The sequence below is a fragment of the Stenella coeruleoalba genome (genome assembly GCF_951394435.1).
Source record: "Stenella coeruleoalba genome assembly, chromosome: 1".
NCBI classification, from domain to species: domain Eukaryota; kingdom Metazoa; phylum Chordata; class Mammalia; order Artiodactyla; family Delphinidae; genus Stenella; species Stenella coeruleoalba.
The window spans coordinates 4,042,285-4,060,194 of record NC_137169.1 but is presented as its reverse complement, the minus strand read 5'-3'; the positions used below and the strand labels follow the sequence as shown (position 1 = coordinate 4,060,194).

At 51.9% G+C, this 17,910-nt stretch overlaps 1 protein-coding gene across 3 annotated transcripts in view; it reads left to right on the top strand.

Moving 5' to 3' along the window:
• NPHP4 (nephrocystin 4) overlaps window positions 1-17,910 on the top strand; it is a 136,187-nt gene that overhangs the window by 101,677 nt on the left and 16,600 nt on the right. For all 3 annotated transcript variants that reach the window (XM_079946186.1, XM_079946185.1, XM_079946187.1), the window contains exons 18-20: window positions 11,319-11,479; window positions 14,434-14,614; window positions 17,309-17,434. In XM_079946186.1, coding sequence (XP_079802312.1) covers window positions 11,319-11,479; window positions 14,434-14,614; window positions 17,309-17,434 — 468 coding nt within the window. The remainder of the gene's footprint in view (window positions 1-11,318; window positions 11,480-14,433; window positions 14,615-17,308; window positions 17,435-17,910) is intronic.

The window sequence follows — 17,910 nt, the reverse complement described above, 5'->3', positions numbered from 1 at the left end:
AATTTGGGTAAATACCTAGGAGCCCAATTGCTGGATCGTATAGTAAAGGTATGTTAAGTTTTGAGAGAAACTGTCCAACTGTCTTCCAAAGTGGCTGCACCATTTTGCATTCCCACCAGCAGTGAATGAGAGTTCCTGCTGCTCCACATTCTTGCCAACATTTGATGCTGTCAGTGTCCTGGATTTGGGCCATCCAAGTACATGTGTAGTGGTAGCTCATTGTTTTAATTTACAGTTCCCTAATGACAGATGATGTAGTGTGTCTTTCCATCTGCTTACTGATTATCTGCATATCTTCTTTGGTGAGATGTCTGTTCGGATCTTCAGCGCATTTTTAAATTGGATTTAATTTAAATTGGATTTAATTTAAATTGGATTTAATATTGTTTTCATATTTGTTGTGTTTTAAGAGTTCTTTGTATATTTTGGATACAAATCCTTTATCATATATGTGTTTTGCAACTATTTTCTCCCAGCTTGTGGCTTATCTTTTTCATTCTCCTAATGGTGTCTTTCTCAGAGCAGAGGTTTTAAATTTTAATGACATCCAGCTTATCAATTATTTCTTTTATGAATCGTGCTTTTGGTGTTGTAGCTAAAAAGTCATCACCAAATCTGAAAGGTCACCTAGGTTTTTTCCTATGTTATCTTCTAGGAGTTTGATAGTTTTGCATTTTACATTACAAAAATTAACATTTTGAGTTAATTTTTGTAAAAGGTGTAATTTTTACAAAGTGAACACATCTGTGTATCTACCACCCAATTCGGATGGGGCTGTAGAGCATTACACAGCAACCCCCCACCCCAGTTGTTGACCTCCCCCAAGGGTAACGGCTCTTCTGAATTCTATCACTCTGCATCAGTTTTACTTGTTTTTTTTTTTTTTTGCGGTACGCGGGCCTCTCACTGTTGTGGCCTCTCCCGTTGCGGAGCACAGGCTCCAGACGCGCAGGCTCAGCGGCCATGGCTCACGGGCCCAGCCGCTCCGCGGCATGTGGGATCTTCCCGGACCGGGGCACGAACCTGCGTCCCCTGCATCGGCAGGCGGACTCTGAAACACTGCGCCACCAGGGAAGCCCAGTTTTACCTGTTTTCTGAACTTAAGCGGGTCATATTATCCATACCATTTTGAATCTAACTTCTTTCGCTCAACCTCATGTTTGGGAGATTCCTCCATGTTGCTGTATGTAGCAGTAGTTTGTCCGTGATCTTGGCTGTATAGAAACCCGTTGTCCGAATATTCCACAATGTTTACCCATTCTGCTGTTCACAGGCCTTTGAATGATTTCCAGGTTTTGGCTCTTTTGAATAATGCTGCTATGAACATATTTAAAACATTGTGAAATGATCAGCCCAACGAGTCTAGGTGGCATCCATCATTGAACATAATTATAAAATTCTGTTTTTCTTGTGATGAGAACTTTTACGATCTACTCTCTTAGCACCTTTCAAATATGCAACACGGTGTTATTAACTGTCGTCACCGTGCTGTGCATCACATCCCCGTGACTTACTTATTTTATAACTGGATGTTTGTACCTTTTGGCCCCCTTCACCCATTTTGCCCACCCCCCGCCCCACCTCTTGCAACTACCAGTCTGCTTTCTGTATTTAACGAGCCTGATTGTTTTTAAAAAGATTTCACGTATAAGTGAAATCATATGGTATTTGTCTTTCTCTAATCCATCCACGTCGTCACAGATGTCAAGATTACCTTCTTTTTAACGGCTGAGTAATATTTTGTATATATATATATATACTGCATTTTCTTTATCTGTTCGTCCGTAGGTAGACACTTCGGTAGCTTCCACATCTTGGCTATTATAAATAATGCTGCAATGAACATGGCGGGGGCAGGGTGCAGATTTCTTTTCGAGTTAGTATTTTTGTTTTCTTTGGTTAAATACCCAGGAGTGGGATTGCTGGATCATGTGGTAACTCTATTTTTACGTTTTTTGAGGAACCTCCAAAAAAGGTTTGGAGGAGGCTTTCATAGTGGCTGTACCACTTAACATTCCCAGCAACAGTGGACGAGGGTTCCCTTTTCTCCACTCTCTTGCCTTTTTAAGAATATACGATCGTTCTTTTGGTGCGCATGTGTGTGTGTGCATCTGCGTGGGTCTGTGCCTGGGACTGAAGCTGCTGGGTCCCGGGGCAGCACAGGTCTAGCTTTGGCGCACTCCCTCTCCAGTGCTGTGCCAGCTGACACACCCGCTGGAGTAGACGGAAAGTCTGAGCTGCCTGTGTCCTTGCTGGTTGTGTAATGTGTGTGGCTCTGTTGGTTTCTTTCACGTGACCTCCTGGTGGGCATGTGCCGGCATCTCCTGGCTGACCGATGACCTTCCACACGCTGTCGCCTTCGGCAGAGCCTCTTTTGCACTGCTTTGCCCATTTTTTCTTGTGTTGTCTGTCTCTCGGTGTTCGTAGGTATTATGTATATATCCGGATCCCAGTCTTTCTTCAGATGTTACAAACATCTCCTCCGGCTCTGTGCCTTGTCTTTGACTGTGTTAATGGTATCTTTTGGTTAACAGTAGTTTTCCATGAAAATTACGTCCAATTTATCAGTCTTCTCCTTAATGGGCAGATTTCCTAAGCTACACCCAAAATGAGTTTGTCTCCACAAAGTCTTGAAGATATCCTCCTATGTTACCTTCTAGAAGCCTTTTTTCCCTTTTTATATTCAGATCTAGAATTCATCTGGAATTGATTTTGTGTATCCTGTGAGGTAGGGACTGAGGTTTGTGACCTTCATAAAGAATGCAGAGAGTTAATAGGACATAAAAGATTTTAAAAGCATTGGCTCCACACCCACCAAGCTTACGAAGTGAGTCATTTCTCAGCCTGGAATACTTATTTTAAGCAGAACGTTATTCCCAGAATCCAAAGTTTGGTTTTGCCAAAGATGATAGCAGAGACTCAGGGGGGCATGAGGCCAGAGAGAAAAAGCCCTGGTCTCAGCTCTGCCACACAATCGCTCTTTTCTGATGGATGGACCCACTTATGGAAAGTGGCATTTGAGACGTTGTTGTCTTCTGGCAAAGTCTGGACGTTTACAGTCTTGGCAGCCCTGACCACCAGTTCTCGTGGAGGGTCGCCGCTTCCCCTCCAGGTCTGCGTCCTGGTGCCCAGAGTCCATGATGTGGCTCCCACACGCCCTTGTGGGCAGCCCTCAGCAGGCTCATGCCAAACGGCTGCCACCTCTGGTCCAGCGGGAGCAACTGCAGCTTCTGGAACCTGCGGCCCGTAGGCCTGCTGGCTGCCTCTGCCACTCTAGTCACTGTTCTACATTGTGAGTAGAATTTCTTCTGTTTCCTCTTTTTCTTCAAGAGTGGGATGTGCCTCTGGACTTTCCTCACTTACTACTGTCCCCTGCTCCTTTCAGGAAGGTTCCCCCAAGTTTGTGGCCGTTTCATCTGCTTGTGTTGGTCCCCGTCCTTCCATACCACATGCACGGGGCCGCCTTTCCTTGTTATTTCCCTTGCATTCTTGCCTGTTTTTTTCTAACATGTTGTTTTTCTGACAGGCGTCTCATGGTGTTTTTGTCTAGTGGGGTCTTCCCTAGTGTGAGAGCTGGAGTCTGGGTCAGCCAAGAGCATCCACTGTCCTAAAGAACTCTCGTCCATCTTCCCGCCCCTGAGTTATCCCAGCCAAGGGGGCATCTCCCACCAGACCAGTGTCTAGGTCTGGACCCTGTAGTACAGCCTTGATCGCCTCTTCCTTACTGGATCTTGTCTTTCCTGTGCCTTCTCCAGGTGCCCTAATTCCGTGTCCCCAGCTACAGAAGTTGTGCTGGTGCATTTGGGAATACCTGCTTTATCTCTTTGTTCATCTTTCCCCCCACCTCAGAATCATTTGAATGTAAAATGCAGGCGTGGTGACAATTTACCTCTAAATATAGCAGCACACATTACTTAAAAATAAGGACATCTGGGACTTCCCTGGTGGCGCAGTGTTTGAGAATCCACCTTCCAATGCAGGGGACATGGGTCCGAGCCCTGGCCCGGGAAGATCCCACATGCTGCGGAGCAACTAAGCCCGTGCGCCACAACTACTGAGCCTGCGCTCTAGAGCCCGCAAGCCACAGCTACTGAGCCCGCGAGCCACAACTACTGAAGCCTGTGCACCTAGAGCCCGTGCTCTGCAACAAGACAAGCCACCGCGATGAGAAGCCCGCGCACCGCTACAAGGAGTAGCCCCTGCTCTCCGCAACTAGAGAAAAGCCTGTGCGCGGCAACAAGGACCCAACGCGGCCAAAAATAAAATGTAAATAAATAAATAAATTGATAAAAAAATAAGGACGTCCTTTTCTATACACACAATTCTGTTATCATACTTAAGATTATAAGAATTTCATTGTCAAGTTTTCCCATTTCCCCTCATATGTCCATTATAGCTGTGTTTTGCTCTGACATCCAGTCCAGGCCCATGTATTACCTGTAATCATGTGTTCAGTCTCTTTTCATTGAGACTTGTCCCCTGCATTCTTTGTCCAGTGTTGGTGCCTGTTTGAAGAGACTGAGCGAGTTGCAGCATGTCCCACATTCCGTGTGTCTGATTGTTTCCTCACCTGGTTGTCTACCTCGTTCGTCTTCAGTAGTTCTCGTCCACTGGGGGAAGGGCTGAGGGCTCCGTCCCATCCTGGATTTGGTGCGAACTCTTCATCGTTGAGGCCGCGTGCTGCCCGTGCATCCCATCGGAGGCGCCGAGGTCAGGCCGTGTCACCGTGCGGGTGTCAGTGTGAGCACCTGGTAGGGGCACCCGCCCAGGTGTCTCCAGTGGGAAGAGGTAGGCGCTGCGTCCTTTGCACTTGGAAGACTTCTTGGGGCTGTTCTTGGGCTTCGTGTGAATATCTGACCCCTACAGCCCTTCACCTACTGTCCTAACATCCGTGGCTGTACTTTGCCCGGATCAGCTATTTAAATGGAGCTTTCAAGATGGTAATTCTTCTAATGCTATCATTTGGTCTCCCTTTATGAGCTGGCATTCTTCTATAGAAAGAGACTTTCTCTCATCTACCAGGAGTGAACTACATATATGTTCTCCAAAAAAGGCAGAACAAATGTTAAATACTTTCCCTTTAATTTCTAATTTTCAGAGTAAGAACTTACTGTAATAGTTACTCTAATAGTGACAGTTCAGGTTTTGTGTATCCTAGCTCTTTGTTTCGTCTTTGGCCAGCTGTAGCCCTTCGGGTTGGCCTGAGTCTGTTGACACGCTCTGGTTGGACTTTGGGCAGTTCCTCCCTTTCTGGAGCAAAGGTGTCCAGCCTCGCCTTGTGCTTTTTCTGCCTCAGATCCAGTCACCCGTTTCTCCCGGGAGCCTGGCCCCGCACTGGGAGTGCTTTCTAAAGATCACGATCTGGGCACTTTTTTTTTTTTGCGGTATGCAGACCTCTCACTGTTGTGGCCTCTCCCGTTGCGGAGCACAGGCTCCGGACGCGCAGGCTCAGCGGCCATGGCTCAGGGGGCCCAGCCGCTCCGCGGCATGTGGGACCTTCCCGGACCGGGGCACGAACCCGTGTCCCCTGCATCGGCAGGCAGCCTCTCAACCGCTGCGCCACCAGGGAAGCCCATCAATCCGGGCACTTTTGATCGGGGTCTCAACTGCTTCTAGGCCTTTCCCTGGGCAGAGCTGGGGCATGTATATTAAAACATGAGTTCACCTTGATATTTCTAATTTCAATTTAGAGGTTTTTCCCTAAAATATTTTATCTGTATCTCTTTCCTCTTAAACCGAAAATCGTGTTTCCCGATAATATATTTACTTATTTACTTTCCCTTATAATTTGCACAATGTATTTTCAAACTTATACCGCTGGTTTGAATACTAACGATACATGGCTGACAAAAGTTCAGGTTTCTTTGTGTTCTTCTGGTCTAGGGTTGTGTCCCACCGAGGATGTAGCGTGAGTGAGTGTGGCCCAAAGCCCTTGTGTTCATTCTTTTCTCTATGGAGTTCTGTTGCCTATTTGATGTTCAGTCGAGTTTGTTGGTTTCAGTTTGTTTTCAGTTTCATCTTTGCCTTCTTTCCTTTTCGATTGGAGTATTTACGTGCCCCAAACATAAAACTGCAGCTGAATGAGCGCTCAAGGCTCCCTTCGACCCTCACCCGTAGCTGAATGAGCGCTCAAGGCTCCCTTCGACCCTCACCCGTAGCTGAATGGGCACTCAAGGCTCCCTTCGACCCTCACCCGTAGCTGAATGGGCACTCAAGGCTCCCTTCGACCCTCACCCGTAGCTGAATGAGCGCTCAAGGCTCCCTTCGACCCTCGCCCCTCTAGACAGCCCCCCCCTGCTCACCGGCCTGGGGGTGACCAGGTTTCTAGCTTCCGGCTTAAGCAAATATTTACGTTTTTATTTTTTGTTTTTTCTTATTCAGTAGGTGGCATACCAAATACACGTTTTCACTGTGCTATTTTCAGTTAACTTTCCATCCCGAGTTCCACTCCATGTGGAAACCGTCTGCATTGTTTTTACAGCTACATCGTCCTACATTGGGTGCATGTTCTGTGGTTTATTTAACCATCATCCTACTGATGGAGGTTTGGGTCTTTCCAGCGTCCTGCTATTTCAGGTAATGCAGCAATGAGTAACCTTGTGTTTCTCGTGTTTTCTGTGTATGGAGGTATGTTTTAGGGCAGATTGCTGGCAGTGGGATTATAGGATAAAAGGCTTCAGTGGTGTTGATAGACAGCACCACCTCCTCTCTGTTAGCCTGAGATCTTTTGGCCTCCTCCGCAAAATAGGTTGTTACATTCTGATTGATGTGAGATAGATCTTAGTGAAGTTTTAATGTGCATTTCTCTTGTAATGAGTGAAGTTGAGCATCTTTTGTCTTTGTCTGCAAACTTCTATTCATATCTTTCTCCATTTCTCTGTTTTGGGAACTGTATTAGGAAGATTAGCTGTTGCCTGTGATATACATTGCAAATATGCTTCCTACTTTGTCTTTTTGCTTTGCTTAGGATGGGTTTTGCTATGTAAAGGTGTTACTTCCGTGTAGTCTAATGTGTCGGTCTTTTATTGCTTCTAGATTCTTGAGTCACAGATGCAAAGGCTTTCTCTTCCCCTGGCTCAGCAAGAGATGCGTGCATGGTTTCTCCTAGGATTTACCGGTTTCATTTTTTACGTTTAGATTTCTGATCTCTATGTAGTTTATCCTGCTGTGTGAGGGCAGACTTGGATCAGTTTTATCTTTTCCCAAATGTCTATCCAACTGACCCAGTACTATTTATTAAAACGTTTGTCTTTTTCCCCAGTGACTTGAGATCCACCCTTATCAGATAGCAAACTTTTTTGTATTACTTGGGTGTCATTCTGGATTTTCTTGCTTGTTCCACTAGACTAGAGGTTGGCAAATGGATTTCTGTTAAGGGCCAGATCATGAATACTTTAGACTTTCTGGGTTCACATACGATCTCTCTGTAATCATTTTCTTCTTTTTTTGACTTTTGTTTTTCACAACCCTTAGAAAATGTAAAAGCCATTCTTAGCTCTCAGCTGGGTTGGCCTGTGGGCTGTAGTTCATGAGACTGTCTGTCTACACACGAAGGTCGCGCTCTTTGATCAGAGGTGTTATGCTATTCTTTTTGGCACCGTTCTCCAGACATTCTTGCTGGTTTAGTTTTCTATGTGAACTTGTTAGGCTCTATCTGGGGTTCTGGAGAAGTTCATAGATGAACGAGAGGGGAACTGCCCTTGAAGGACAGGAGGGGACCTGCCCAGGAACAGGGATGTCTTCCCATCTGCTCATTTCTGCTTCCCTGTCTTCTGAAGGCACATAAGTGTACCTTAAATAGGTTTCGCTATTTTCTTGTTTTTTTAATCAGTTAGATTTTGCATTTCCCTTTATTATTACCCCCCTTCTGCTTTCTTTTTGGTGTTCTCTGCTGTTATTTTCCTAATTTGTTTGAGTTGCTTAATTCATTTATTTTAATTCTTTTGTTCTGGTTGATATAAAATATTAAAGGCTATGAATTTTCCTTTGATTATTGCTTTATGTTTTGGTGATTCTGATAAGTAGTATTTTCATTATTATTATTCTAAAAAATCTGTTTTGATCATGTTTTCCATTTGACACAGAATTATTTAAGAATAAGTGAATTGTTTTGAAAAATTTTTTCCAATTTCTAGTTTGTTGGATTGTGATCAGAGAATATTATTTGTAATATTTCTACTTTAAGGAGCGTATTTAGGTTTTCTTTGTGGTGAAATAGACAGTAAATTTTTATTAATGTTCCAAATATACTTGCAAAGATGTATTCTCTGTTACTGGGGAACCATGTTGTATGTGTGTGCATACACTCTGCCTTATGGATTAGCTGGTCTGGTCTTCTGTATCCTTACTTATTTATGGTCCACTTGACCTGCCTTGAAAGGAAAGCGGTTGTTTGGTCTCCACTGTCATTGTGTTTTCATCTGTTTCTTCTTACATCTCTGGGTTTCTGCTTTGTTATTTGGTGCATAGATACTCCAAGCTGTTACGCATTCATCACGCATTGTAGACTGTAGTGTTATTAAGTGTTTGTCATCAGAGGAGTCGTGGCTACCTTCACGGAGCAGGAGGTGTTTGTCATGAAGGAGGGGTGGAGATTGAGAAGAGGGGTGGGGGAGGACCGTCCAGCTGGAGGCAGAGCATCTGCCAGACCTGGCCGTGGCGGTGGGGCAGGACTGAGGTGCAGCAGGGACCCCAGCTGGACTGGGCGGTGTCTGTGAAGGGGTGAGGGAGGTAAGCTGGGGAGCCTGGGCAGACCCTGTAGGGTGGTACCACTACCCCCAGGAGTCAGTGGTCAGCACCACTGCAGGTTTTTGAGTGGGATGGAGACGACGCAGGATTCCTTTTGTGGACGCTTTGGCAGTGCCATGGGATGGACTGTGGGGGGTTTGGACCTCAGGGAAGGCCACCGAGGAGTCAGTTGTCTTAGCCAGACAGGAGCAAAGGGGTACGAGCCTACAGTGGGGAGGAATTGGGAGGGTCCAGCATGAGGGGCCTTGGACTGTGCCCAGACCAGGATGGCCCCCGTGTGCGACACTCAGCACACTGTCAGCTCTGGGCTCAAAGTGTCCCCCCGAGACCGTGAGCTCCATCAGGGCAGGGACCCTGTCCATCCTGTTCTGCCACACGACCCCACACAGGGCCCGGAACATTTGCCGCGTGTGAATTAATGGTCGTATTGAGGGGACCCGGCAGCTGACGGGATGTGGTGGTGATGGAGCCCAGCCAGGGCGTCGGGAGGACGCGGTGCTGGGCGGCACTCTGGGGTGACGCAAGGGGGAGCTGGCTGGGGAGGAAGACGCGGGGTCCAGCTGGGACCTACTGCATTCAGGCGCGAGTGCAAGTCCGGGTGGAGGCTCTGTGGGACTGGAGGTGTTGGGGGTGAGTGTGCAGGGCGCCCAGGGAAGGGTGTTTGCGGGTGTCATTTGGGGGTCGCCCCACACGGTCACGTCCGTGTGCACCTGGAGCCGTTGGTCTGAGCCACATCAGAGGCCGGTGCCGCCGCTGCCCCTTCCTTGCAGCCCAGCGGGACCCAGCAGGTGGGCGCTGCCGTCGGTGCTGTGAGCTCGGCCTTCCTCATTCCCCGGTCCTCATTCCAGTCCTCACTGCGCCTGGGTGAGCCGGGCTCACGGTGGGTGTCGGGGGACTGATCAGGTGCCGCAGGCCGCTTACTTCTCAGACCTGGCCGTTGGGGGCCGGGGTGGCGTGTGACCTTGGCCGAGCCCTGGGGCCTGGCCTGCCGTGTGCAGCGTCACTCCAGCCCCTCCCGTGGTCTCTGTGCTGCTGCCGCCTGCCCCTCCATCCTGGAGGGCGCTTCTGTCAGCGCTCCAGCCATGGCGGGAGCCAGGACCCCGCCGGTCCTTGCTCTGTATCCCCTGGGCCCACCGGACGCCCTCCCCCCGTGCCCCGAGCTGGGTCCCGTCCGGACCTGCTTCACTGCTCCTGCCGACCGCATTGTCCTGGCCTTGAGGACAGCGGAGAGGGGGCCGTGTGGGCACCCACGGGGCGAGGGTCTCAGCCTGCCCGGGGCCGCTTGGGCTGCCGAGCTAACGTCCGCCTTCCTCCCTGTGGTTAGCGTTCTGCTCAGCGGGGCCACGTAAATACTGTTATGTTATTGACGGAAAGGGCGGAAATGTTGTTCTCAGTGTGTTTCCCCTGCATTGCTGTCCCTGCACTTTAACTAATGGTGACTTCAATGGCATCTTTGCCAATTTAGGATTAATGGTGATGCCACTCCGCAAAGGTGAAGGCGGGGGCCGCAGTCCGGCTCCTGTCTCGTAGTGATAAGCCTGGCACCAGGAGCGACCTTGGAGAGGCCTGTGCTTCTGTGGGGCTCCTGGGCGCGTTGGGGGCGGGAGGCATCGGGGTGACCTAGGCACCGTGTGCTGAGCTCCGTCTCAGTTTGAGCTCTCCATGCGCCTGTGTGTGAATACCCCGGTTTCTAAAAAATTTTATTGGAGTAGAGTTGATTTACAGTGTTGTGTTAATTTCTGCTGTACAGCAAAGTGATTCAGTTGTACATATATACATTCTTTTTCATATTCTTTTCCATTACGGTTTGTCACAGGATATTGACTATAGTTCCCTGTGCTATACACTAGGACCTTGTTGTTTATCTATTCTGTATATAATAGATTGCATCTGCTAACCCCAAACTCCCACTCCGTCCCTCTCCCACGCTCGTCCCCCTTGACAACCACAAAGTCTGTTCTCTGTGTCTGTGAGCCTGTTTCTGTTTTGAAGATAAGTTCACTGGCGTCATATTTTAGATTCCACATTTGAGTGATATTATATGATATTTGTCTTTCTCTGTCTGACTTACTTCACTTAGTATGATAATCTCTAGGTCCATCCGTGTTGCTGCAAATGGCATCATTTCATTCTTTTTTTATGGCTGAGTAGTATTCCACTGTGTATATGTACCGCATCTTCTTTATCTGGTGACCACCCGGTTTTGACAGAAGATGTGGACAGCATTTCTCCCTAAATCCTGTGCGCCCAGAGTCATACTCCCTGGCCGGCCCGTCGGGGCATCTGTCCTTATCCAGCGTAGACTGTTTCACTAGGACTTGGTAAAAACCGTCAGTCTTATTTGGGGAGGAGCTTATTGTATACATTGGAAAGAAATGTAGTCTTCTGAACACCACTCTTCATGTTGTTAATTTAGATATTTTATAATGTTTTGATTAATGTATTTATTAAGCTGTAACTCTGACAGAAGCGGAAATTAGTCATCATGACCAGAGCAGAAACTCCTCCAAGTGTAAAGGTGATAAATGATTCCAGTTACTTCTGGGTGCATTTGGGGCCTCTTTGCACAGGGTCTCCGGGCTTTCAGCTGAAGTACCTGGTGGGCCCTGGATTCCTGAGACCCGGGGAGCAGCGCTGGTTCGCCCGCTACCTGGCCATGCAGACCCTGCAGATCGACATCTGGGACGGAGACTCCCTGCTTCTCGTCGGATCCGCCGCCGTTCAGATGAAGGTAACGTCTCCCCGCGGTCCTTTCTGTGAGGTCTGTCGCCCAGCAGTGTGGGCCATCGCCCAGCACTGGGCATTGTCCAGGGGCCTGGCTTCTTGGTTCACAAATTCAAGGCACTGCCGAGTCCTCTCCTTCCCCAAAGGAAAGGATGTTCACAGAGTCTAAACTCGATCATGCTAGGGTACATCCGCCCAGTTATCAGTTCCTCCTGTGAACCGACCCACCAGGCGACGTCACCTCTGCTCCCTTGACGGTGAGGATGGATGTTTCCTGAGAGCAGCTCGGGATCAGACTTGTTCACCAAGAGCCTGGCTGGTCCATCAGAGGTGTGCCCTCAGGACGGAGGACAGGATGAATGAATGATGGGGTGGGAAAATGTTTCCTGATGCCTGTTCTCAGTTCCCTGAATTGTGCTTCTCTCATTCTAACTAGAATCAGAAGCTAATTCGTTTTCTAACTGTGCTTCCCATTCTCCTCATATTCTAAAACTGAAGTCCATGCATTAATTCAATTTTCTTCCCAGAGTTTCTCCCCAAACCTTCCCTTTCGTGTGACCAGGACCCCAGAGGGTCAACGTGGGGTCACATGGCGGCCTCTTGGCCAGGCACTGGGCCACATCCACTTGCCGACATGCTGTCCCGAGAGTTTTCCTCCCTGCCTTGAGGTGGACGGGGGAGAGCTGCAGCTCTGGAATCTCTGGAATCTCTCTGACCTTCATTCACTTTTCCTTCATCCCACACAGCTATTTCCCTCTGGACTCCAGCCACAGGCCCCCTTGGTTTCCCTTCCTGAGCCTTGCACGGCTGGTCACTGAGGCCTGCAGATCTGGTCCCGTCCCCCCTTGCCCCTCATCACCCCAGCCCACGAGGATCTCGTGGCTCCTGTGCCGCAGCGGGCCCGGTCCCGTGCCCCCCATCCTCTGGGGGCCGCCTGCTCCTCTGTCCCTCCCTTCCTCTGGCGGCTGACCCGGGCTGTAACTGTCCCATCCACCGGGGCTCGGGGCCCTTCCCTGAGGGGCTGAGGCCCTCAGGACAGTGGAGGGAGCCGGGGGGCAGTGTGCAAAGAGCATGGGGCGGGGTCACAGCTGGTGAGGACTCAGCAGGTGTCGGCTGGTGTTCTCATTCCTCAGGCCCCCCAAGGTCGTCACGGATATGGCCCGTCTGTCTCCTACACTGGCCAGTGATGTCATGGAGGGTGGGAATGGGATGGCCGCTGACGCCTCCCCAGCACAGTCCTAGGCCACCGTGGGTAGGGCATGGCTGAGAATGGATGAATAGAAGGAGGGAGGGAGGGGTGAGGTGAAAGGCAGGAGGGGCGGGGCGGGGCGAGGCGAGGGGAGGGAGGGGCGAGCGAAGCGCGTGGAGGGGTTATTTGATCTCATCCTCCACGAAGAGCCCCTTCCACAAGTGCTGTCAGGTTTACTGACACAGAATTGGTTTAAATAAAATGGAATTTTACTTTCTAAAAATAAGCAAGTCTTCACTTTAACATCTATGTAGAGAAGATGGAAGATTTGTGTAAGTCCAGGTCCTGAGCTGTCAACGTGCTTACGTGGCCTTCTGTGGATACTTCCTGCGTTTCCAGACGCATCACAGCTCGTCGCACTGTCCCCCGTTGTTGGACATTTAAGCGCCTTGTCCTGGTGGACACACTGCAGGGAACATCCTGGGGTCATGTTGGCTCACCCCTGCAGCTCATTTCCTGAGCGGTGACAGCGCCAGCATCGTTGGGGTCTCGCGGTGGTCGCTGCTGGGGCCTGGTTGCACCCCCGCTCTGCTGCGGTGTCCTCAGCCCGGCCCTGGGACTGCTGCCCTGATCCCCGTGTGCAGGATGAAGCCGAAGCCCCTGGTCTTGCTGGGACCAGGCTTTCAGCCCAGGTCTGACTCCATCACCTTCTCCCCAGATGAGAACGCCCCAAAGCCACGTTTCCAAGTCACGGGTACACCAATACGGAGCCTCGGGCAGGGGGCCCAGGGGCCCGGCACGGCGCTCTTCCCGGAAGATGACCAAGGCGCCTGCTTTCCCACCCTTTACAGGGTGGGGAAAAAACCTCTGCAGTTTCCTGGGTGAGACGCGATGCCCTGTTTTTATTGGCATCACTGCTCCTGGGGCAGCCGGGCGTCGCTGCTTGCCTTGACTGGCCGCCCCCTGGAGGGGTCTTCACCCCGTCTGGCTGCCGGGGCTCCTGGCCCGTGAACGTGTTGGCGTTATGTGGACAAGCGCTGCTGCGCACGCAGGGTCTCCGGAGCTGGAAGCCCCAGACCCGCTCAGCAGGGATCTGGTCTGGGCGTGTCCGCCCCAGAGACAGGCAGAGGACAAGTGCTGGAGGGACAGGGCCAGAGTTCCAGAAGCAGGACCTGAACCTGGCCCCGCGCTTCCATTTACGCGTGACGGTCAAGAGGCCTGGGGACGTGCCCGGGCCTCGCAGCAGAAGGGGCCCAGCCCTCCCTCCCGGCCAGCCCCACTCGCTCTTGGGCTCAGGAGGGTTCTGAAGGGTTAAACTTGATTAGCAGAGAAGAGTGGGGTCGGAAAGGACCCTCTTGACCCAGCTCCGTCTGTCCCGCGGCCCCTCCTCGCACCTGCTGCCTGCCTTTCTGCCACACTGAAGCCCCCTGTGTCCCGCCCGGGCCTGGCGTGCCCTCCCCCTGCCTGGAGGCACACCTTCATCCTGAGGGGCCCAGTGGAGGCTCCTTGGGGCTCCCGCTGACGCGGAGCTGGGCTTCCTCAGCATCCCCCCTTGTTCTGTGCCGTGTTCTCATCTTCTCCGTGTGGAGGGGGCTCCACGCAGGTGGCTGCCAGGCCCACTTGTGCATCCCTGGGGTTTGCTCAGTGGGTGAATCGGGATGCACTTTGTTAATAAGGATTTGGGGGAAAGACCCGACAGCAGGGACTTGGGTTTTCGGAAGCAGATAGCCCCTGCCTCGGCCGCCCTCCGACCGGTCCTTTCTCCTCCACAGCACCTCCTCCGCCAAGGGCGCCCAGCCGTTCAGGTCTCGCATGAGCTTGAGGTCGTGGCGACAGAGCACGAACAGGACACCATGGTGGTGAGTGGAGACGTGACTAGGTTTGGCTGCGTCAAGCCCATCAACGTCCACACGGTGGTGAAGGGCCGGCTGCACCTGACCTTGGCTAACGTGGGTAAGAGTCCCTGGCAGCTTTGCCCTTGTTCCTGGGTGGCTACTCTTCTTCCCATTTGGGGCATGAGCCCCCTCAGGACAGGGGTCACATCGTGGGCATCAGCACTCAGTAGGAATTCAGAAGAGCTCTCATTAGCTGACTACTAAGTATGCCCTTGACCGCTGAGCGTCTGCCCTTGACCACTGAGCACCTTCTCTTGACCACTGAACAAATGTCCTTCACCACTGAGCATCTGCCCTTGACCGCTGAGCATCTTCCCTTGACCACCGAGCATCTGCCCTTGACCACTGAAGCATCTGTTCTTGACCTCTGAGCCTTCCCCTGACCACTGAGCCTTCCCCTGACCACTGAGCCTTCCCCTGACCTCTGAGCCTTCCCTGGCACCAGTTGTTTGGTGTTCCTGATTTCTGGTCGGGGTTTGGTATTATTAGCTGTCTCCATCTTGCCCACATTTTATTTCTGGTACTATCCATGGGGCATCGCTGTGACGATCCTCAAATAAGATGACTGGTTTCGGGAGAGAGTTTCATCTGGAGTTTCAGCTCATAGCACTGCCTCATTGTGGAGGAGAGAAGAGAGAACTTTTCCTAAACTTCCGCACCACACAGCTTGGGAACAGAGGGGCAGAGGGATGTGCTTGTTCAGAGCCGAGCACCTTGACCTTACGTCAGATGGTGTCCCAAGAGCTGCTCGTCAGAGACACCGAGGAAAGCCCCAGTCCTCCTTCCTTGTGGGCAGGGGGCTGGGGCTGGGTGTGGCTGGGATGGTTCTGCCTGGACATTCTGGGGGCTCCACTGAGGACCCTGATGGGACAGGGGACATTAGGCCGGGCATAGCTGCCTGTGCCCGCCTCAGGGCAGAGGCCAGTGTGAGCCCTCGTGGGGCTAGTGACAAGCCCACTCCATCTCCCTCGAGGGGACTGAGGAAGGATTGAAAGCGGGACAACACCAAGCCGTCTGAGGTTTCTGGACTCAAACCTCTCTGTCGTTTTATTGGGGAATTTTCCATTCCTTACAACCCAGCCTGATTTTAGACCTTGAGCCCCATGGGCCCTTTCCACCGGTGCCGACAGCATGGGGCAGGCGGGGCTGGGACGGAACAGCAGGCGTGAGCGCGGAGCTCATTAAGCCAGGTCTCAGGCTTCTGCTCCCTTGTTTACAAATGTAGGATCCCGGGCAGCCTCGAAAACAGACAATATGGAAACGGCAAAACTCAATTAGGTTCTGGAGAAATAAATGAGCTGTGTGTGAGAAGCAGGCATTATTCAAAAGCTCCTACGACTGAGGGGAGTTGCTAGAAGCATTCTGCTTCCAAGATTGTGTTGGTTATTTTTATTTTTAATTCACCAGCCCACAAATGTGCAGTGACTCCAGGTTTTAAAATCTTATCTTCAGAAGAAAGATTAGCTCCATTATGCGTTATCTTAAATTGTCATTTTCATACGTTGCCTGCAAGAGAGAGATAAGCTCCGGGAAGGGGCCTGAGATACCCAGACGGGGAGGCTGTGAGGCAGAGGACCGGTGCTGCGCGCAGCGCACTTGTACGGCGTGGCAGCACTGTGCTTTCCTCTGTACATTCTGCAGTTCTTGAGCAAAAACAAAGGGTCGTGGCTTTTGTTTCTTTTTAAAACTGGTTGTTCTGCAGCGAGTGGCAGGCGCGGGCCAGCAGGTGGGGTGATGCTGTGCAGGCCTTCAGGGTGACAGAGGCAGGGTCGGCGCCTGCCCGGATGGGGCCCCGCCTCTGCATTCACAGCTGTGGCCAAGTGCGAGGCCGCGGATCCCGGCATCTGTCACCCACGCCCAGGTCTCCTGTGACTCTTTCTGTGGGAGAGGGCGGGCGGTCCTCGTGCTCGGCGGCTCCTCGGCTCAGGCGAGCTTATTTTTTATTTTTATTTTTTTTGCTGTACGTGGGCCTCTCACTGCTGTGGCCTCTCCTGCTGCAGAGCACAGGCCCCGGATGCACAGGCTCAGCGGCCATGGCTCACGGGATCCTCCCGGACCGGGGCACGATCCCGTGTCCCCTGCATCGGCAGGCGGACTCTCAACCACTGCGCCACCAGGGCAGCCCTCAGGCGAGCTTTTTGATGCTGTCTCTTTGCCAGCCTCTTCTGAGGCTTTATGGGGTCATTCATCGTTTAGAGATCCCAAGAGCCCCTTTCCTTTCTTTGACCCCGTGATCCTGGCTGTGTGTGTGACCACGGCTCCCCTGGGAGCTCCGCTGCCACTGTATCTGCAGGTCTCCCGTGGGGCCTTCCTGGGGAGGGCGGGCTGCCCTGACCCCCGGCTCACGGTCAGGTACCGGGGCTCTCAGGGTGTCTCCCCCGGGCGTGTTTGGGCACAGACGTTTGCAGAAGGGCACAAAGGCCTTGGAACAGCATGACACTCGAGGGCCTGACAGGAGAGCCTGCGACCATCCCAGAGCCTGGGGCCGGGCCCCCCCGGAGACCTGCCCTGAGCATCTCGAGCCCTGACTCGTGGTGGGAAAGCAGACTGCTGCTCAGACAGAGGAGAGTGTGGACCTGGAGAGCAGGGAGCTCGAAGGAAACGTGCCTCTGCCCACCCGCTGTTTTTCTGCTGCAAAACGAACTCCAACCTGAGAGTGGAAAGTGGGGTGTGGGCGGGGATCCGGGCGAGTGTCATCGACTCTGTGCTGGTATTTATGTCTCGTGCGGGGCGGGGGGTGTTTTTCGTTCAGGTCACTTGTGTGAACGGAGAGTGGGGAGTCCCAGCTCACTGCCACCTTCCAGGTCACGGGTCATCTCGAATGACGGAGCCACCGGCTTCTCGGGAGGTGGCCTTCTCACGCCCGGGGCTCCCAGACGTGAGTGGAGAGACCGAGGGGCCTACGGGTGGAGGCTGGGGGTTGTGCTTGGGGAGGTGGGCGGGCGGTGGGGCAGAACGAGAGGCGGGGGGCTGCGTGTGCGTGCGTGCGTGTACGTGTGTGCGTGTGCAGGAGCACACGCGTGCGCCTGTGTCGTGGGGCCCTGCCCTCTGGATCTGGGGGCCCGAGCCGTGGCTCCGCCTCCAGCTCAGTGACCTGCAGGCCACATCGAGTCACCACGTTCGTCAGCCTAGCGCTCTCTAGGCTGGGCCCTGGGGGAGCCGCCGGTGTTACTTGGTGGAGATTACAGTCCTAGGAGTGGCATTTGTTTTTGGGTAGCTGCTTCTCCCCAGTTGAAGGGGACGGGAGGAAAAGGTCGGGATGAACATAGGCTGTTTTTTAAAAACTAATTTGAAACTCCCCATGTTGGGGAGAAGAGAAGCTTGGGAGATAAACACCTGGGCTTGTGAAAATAT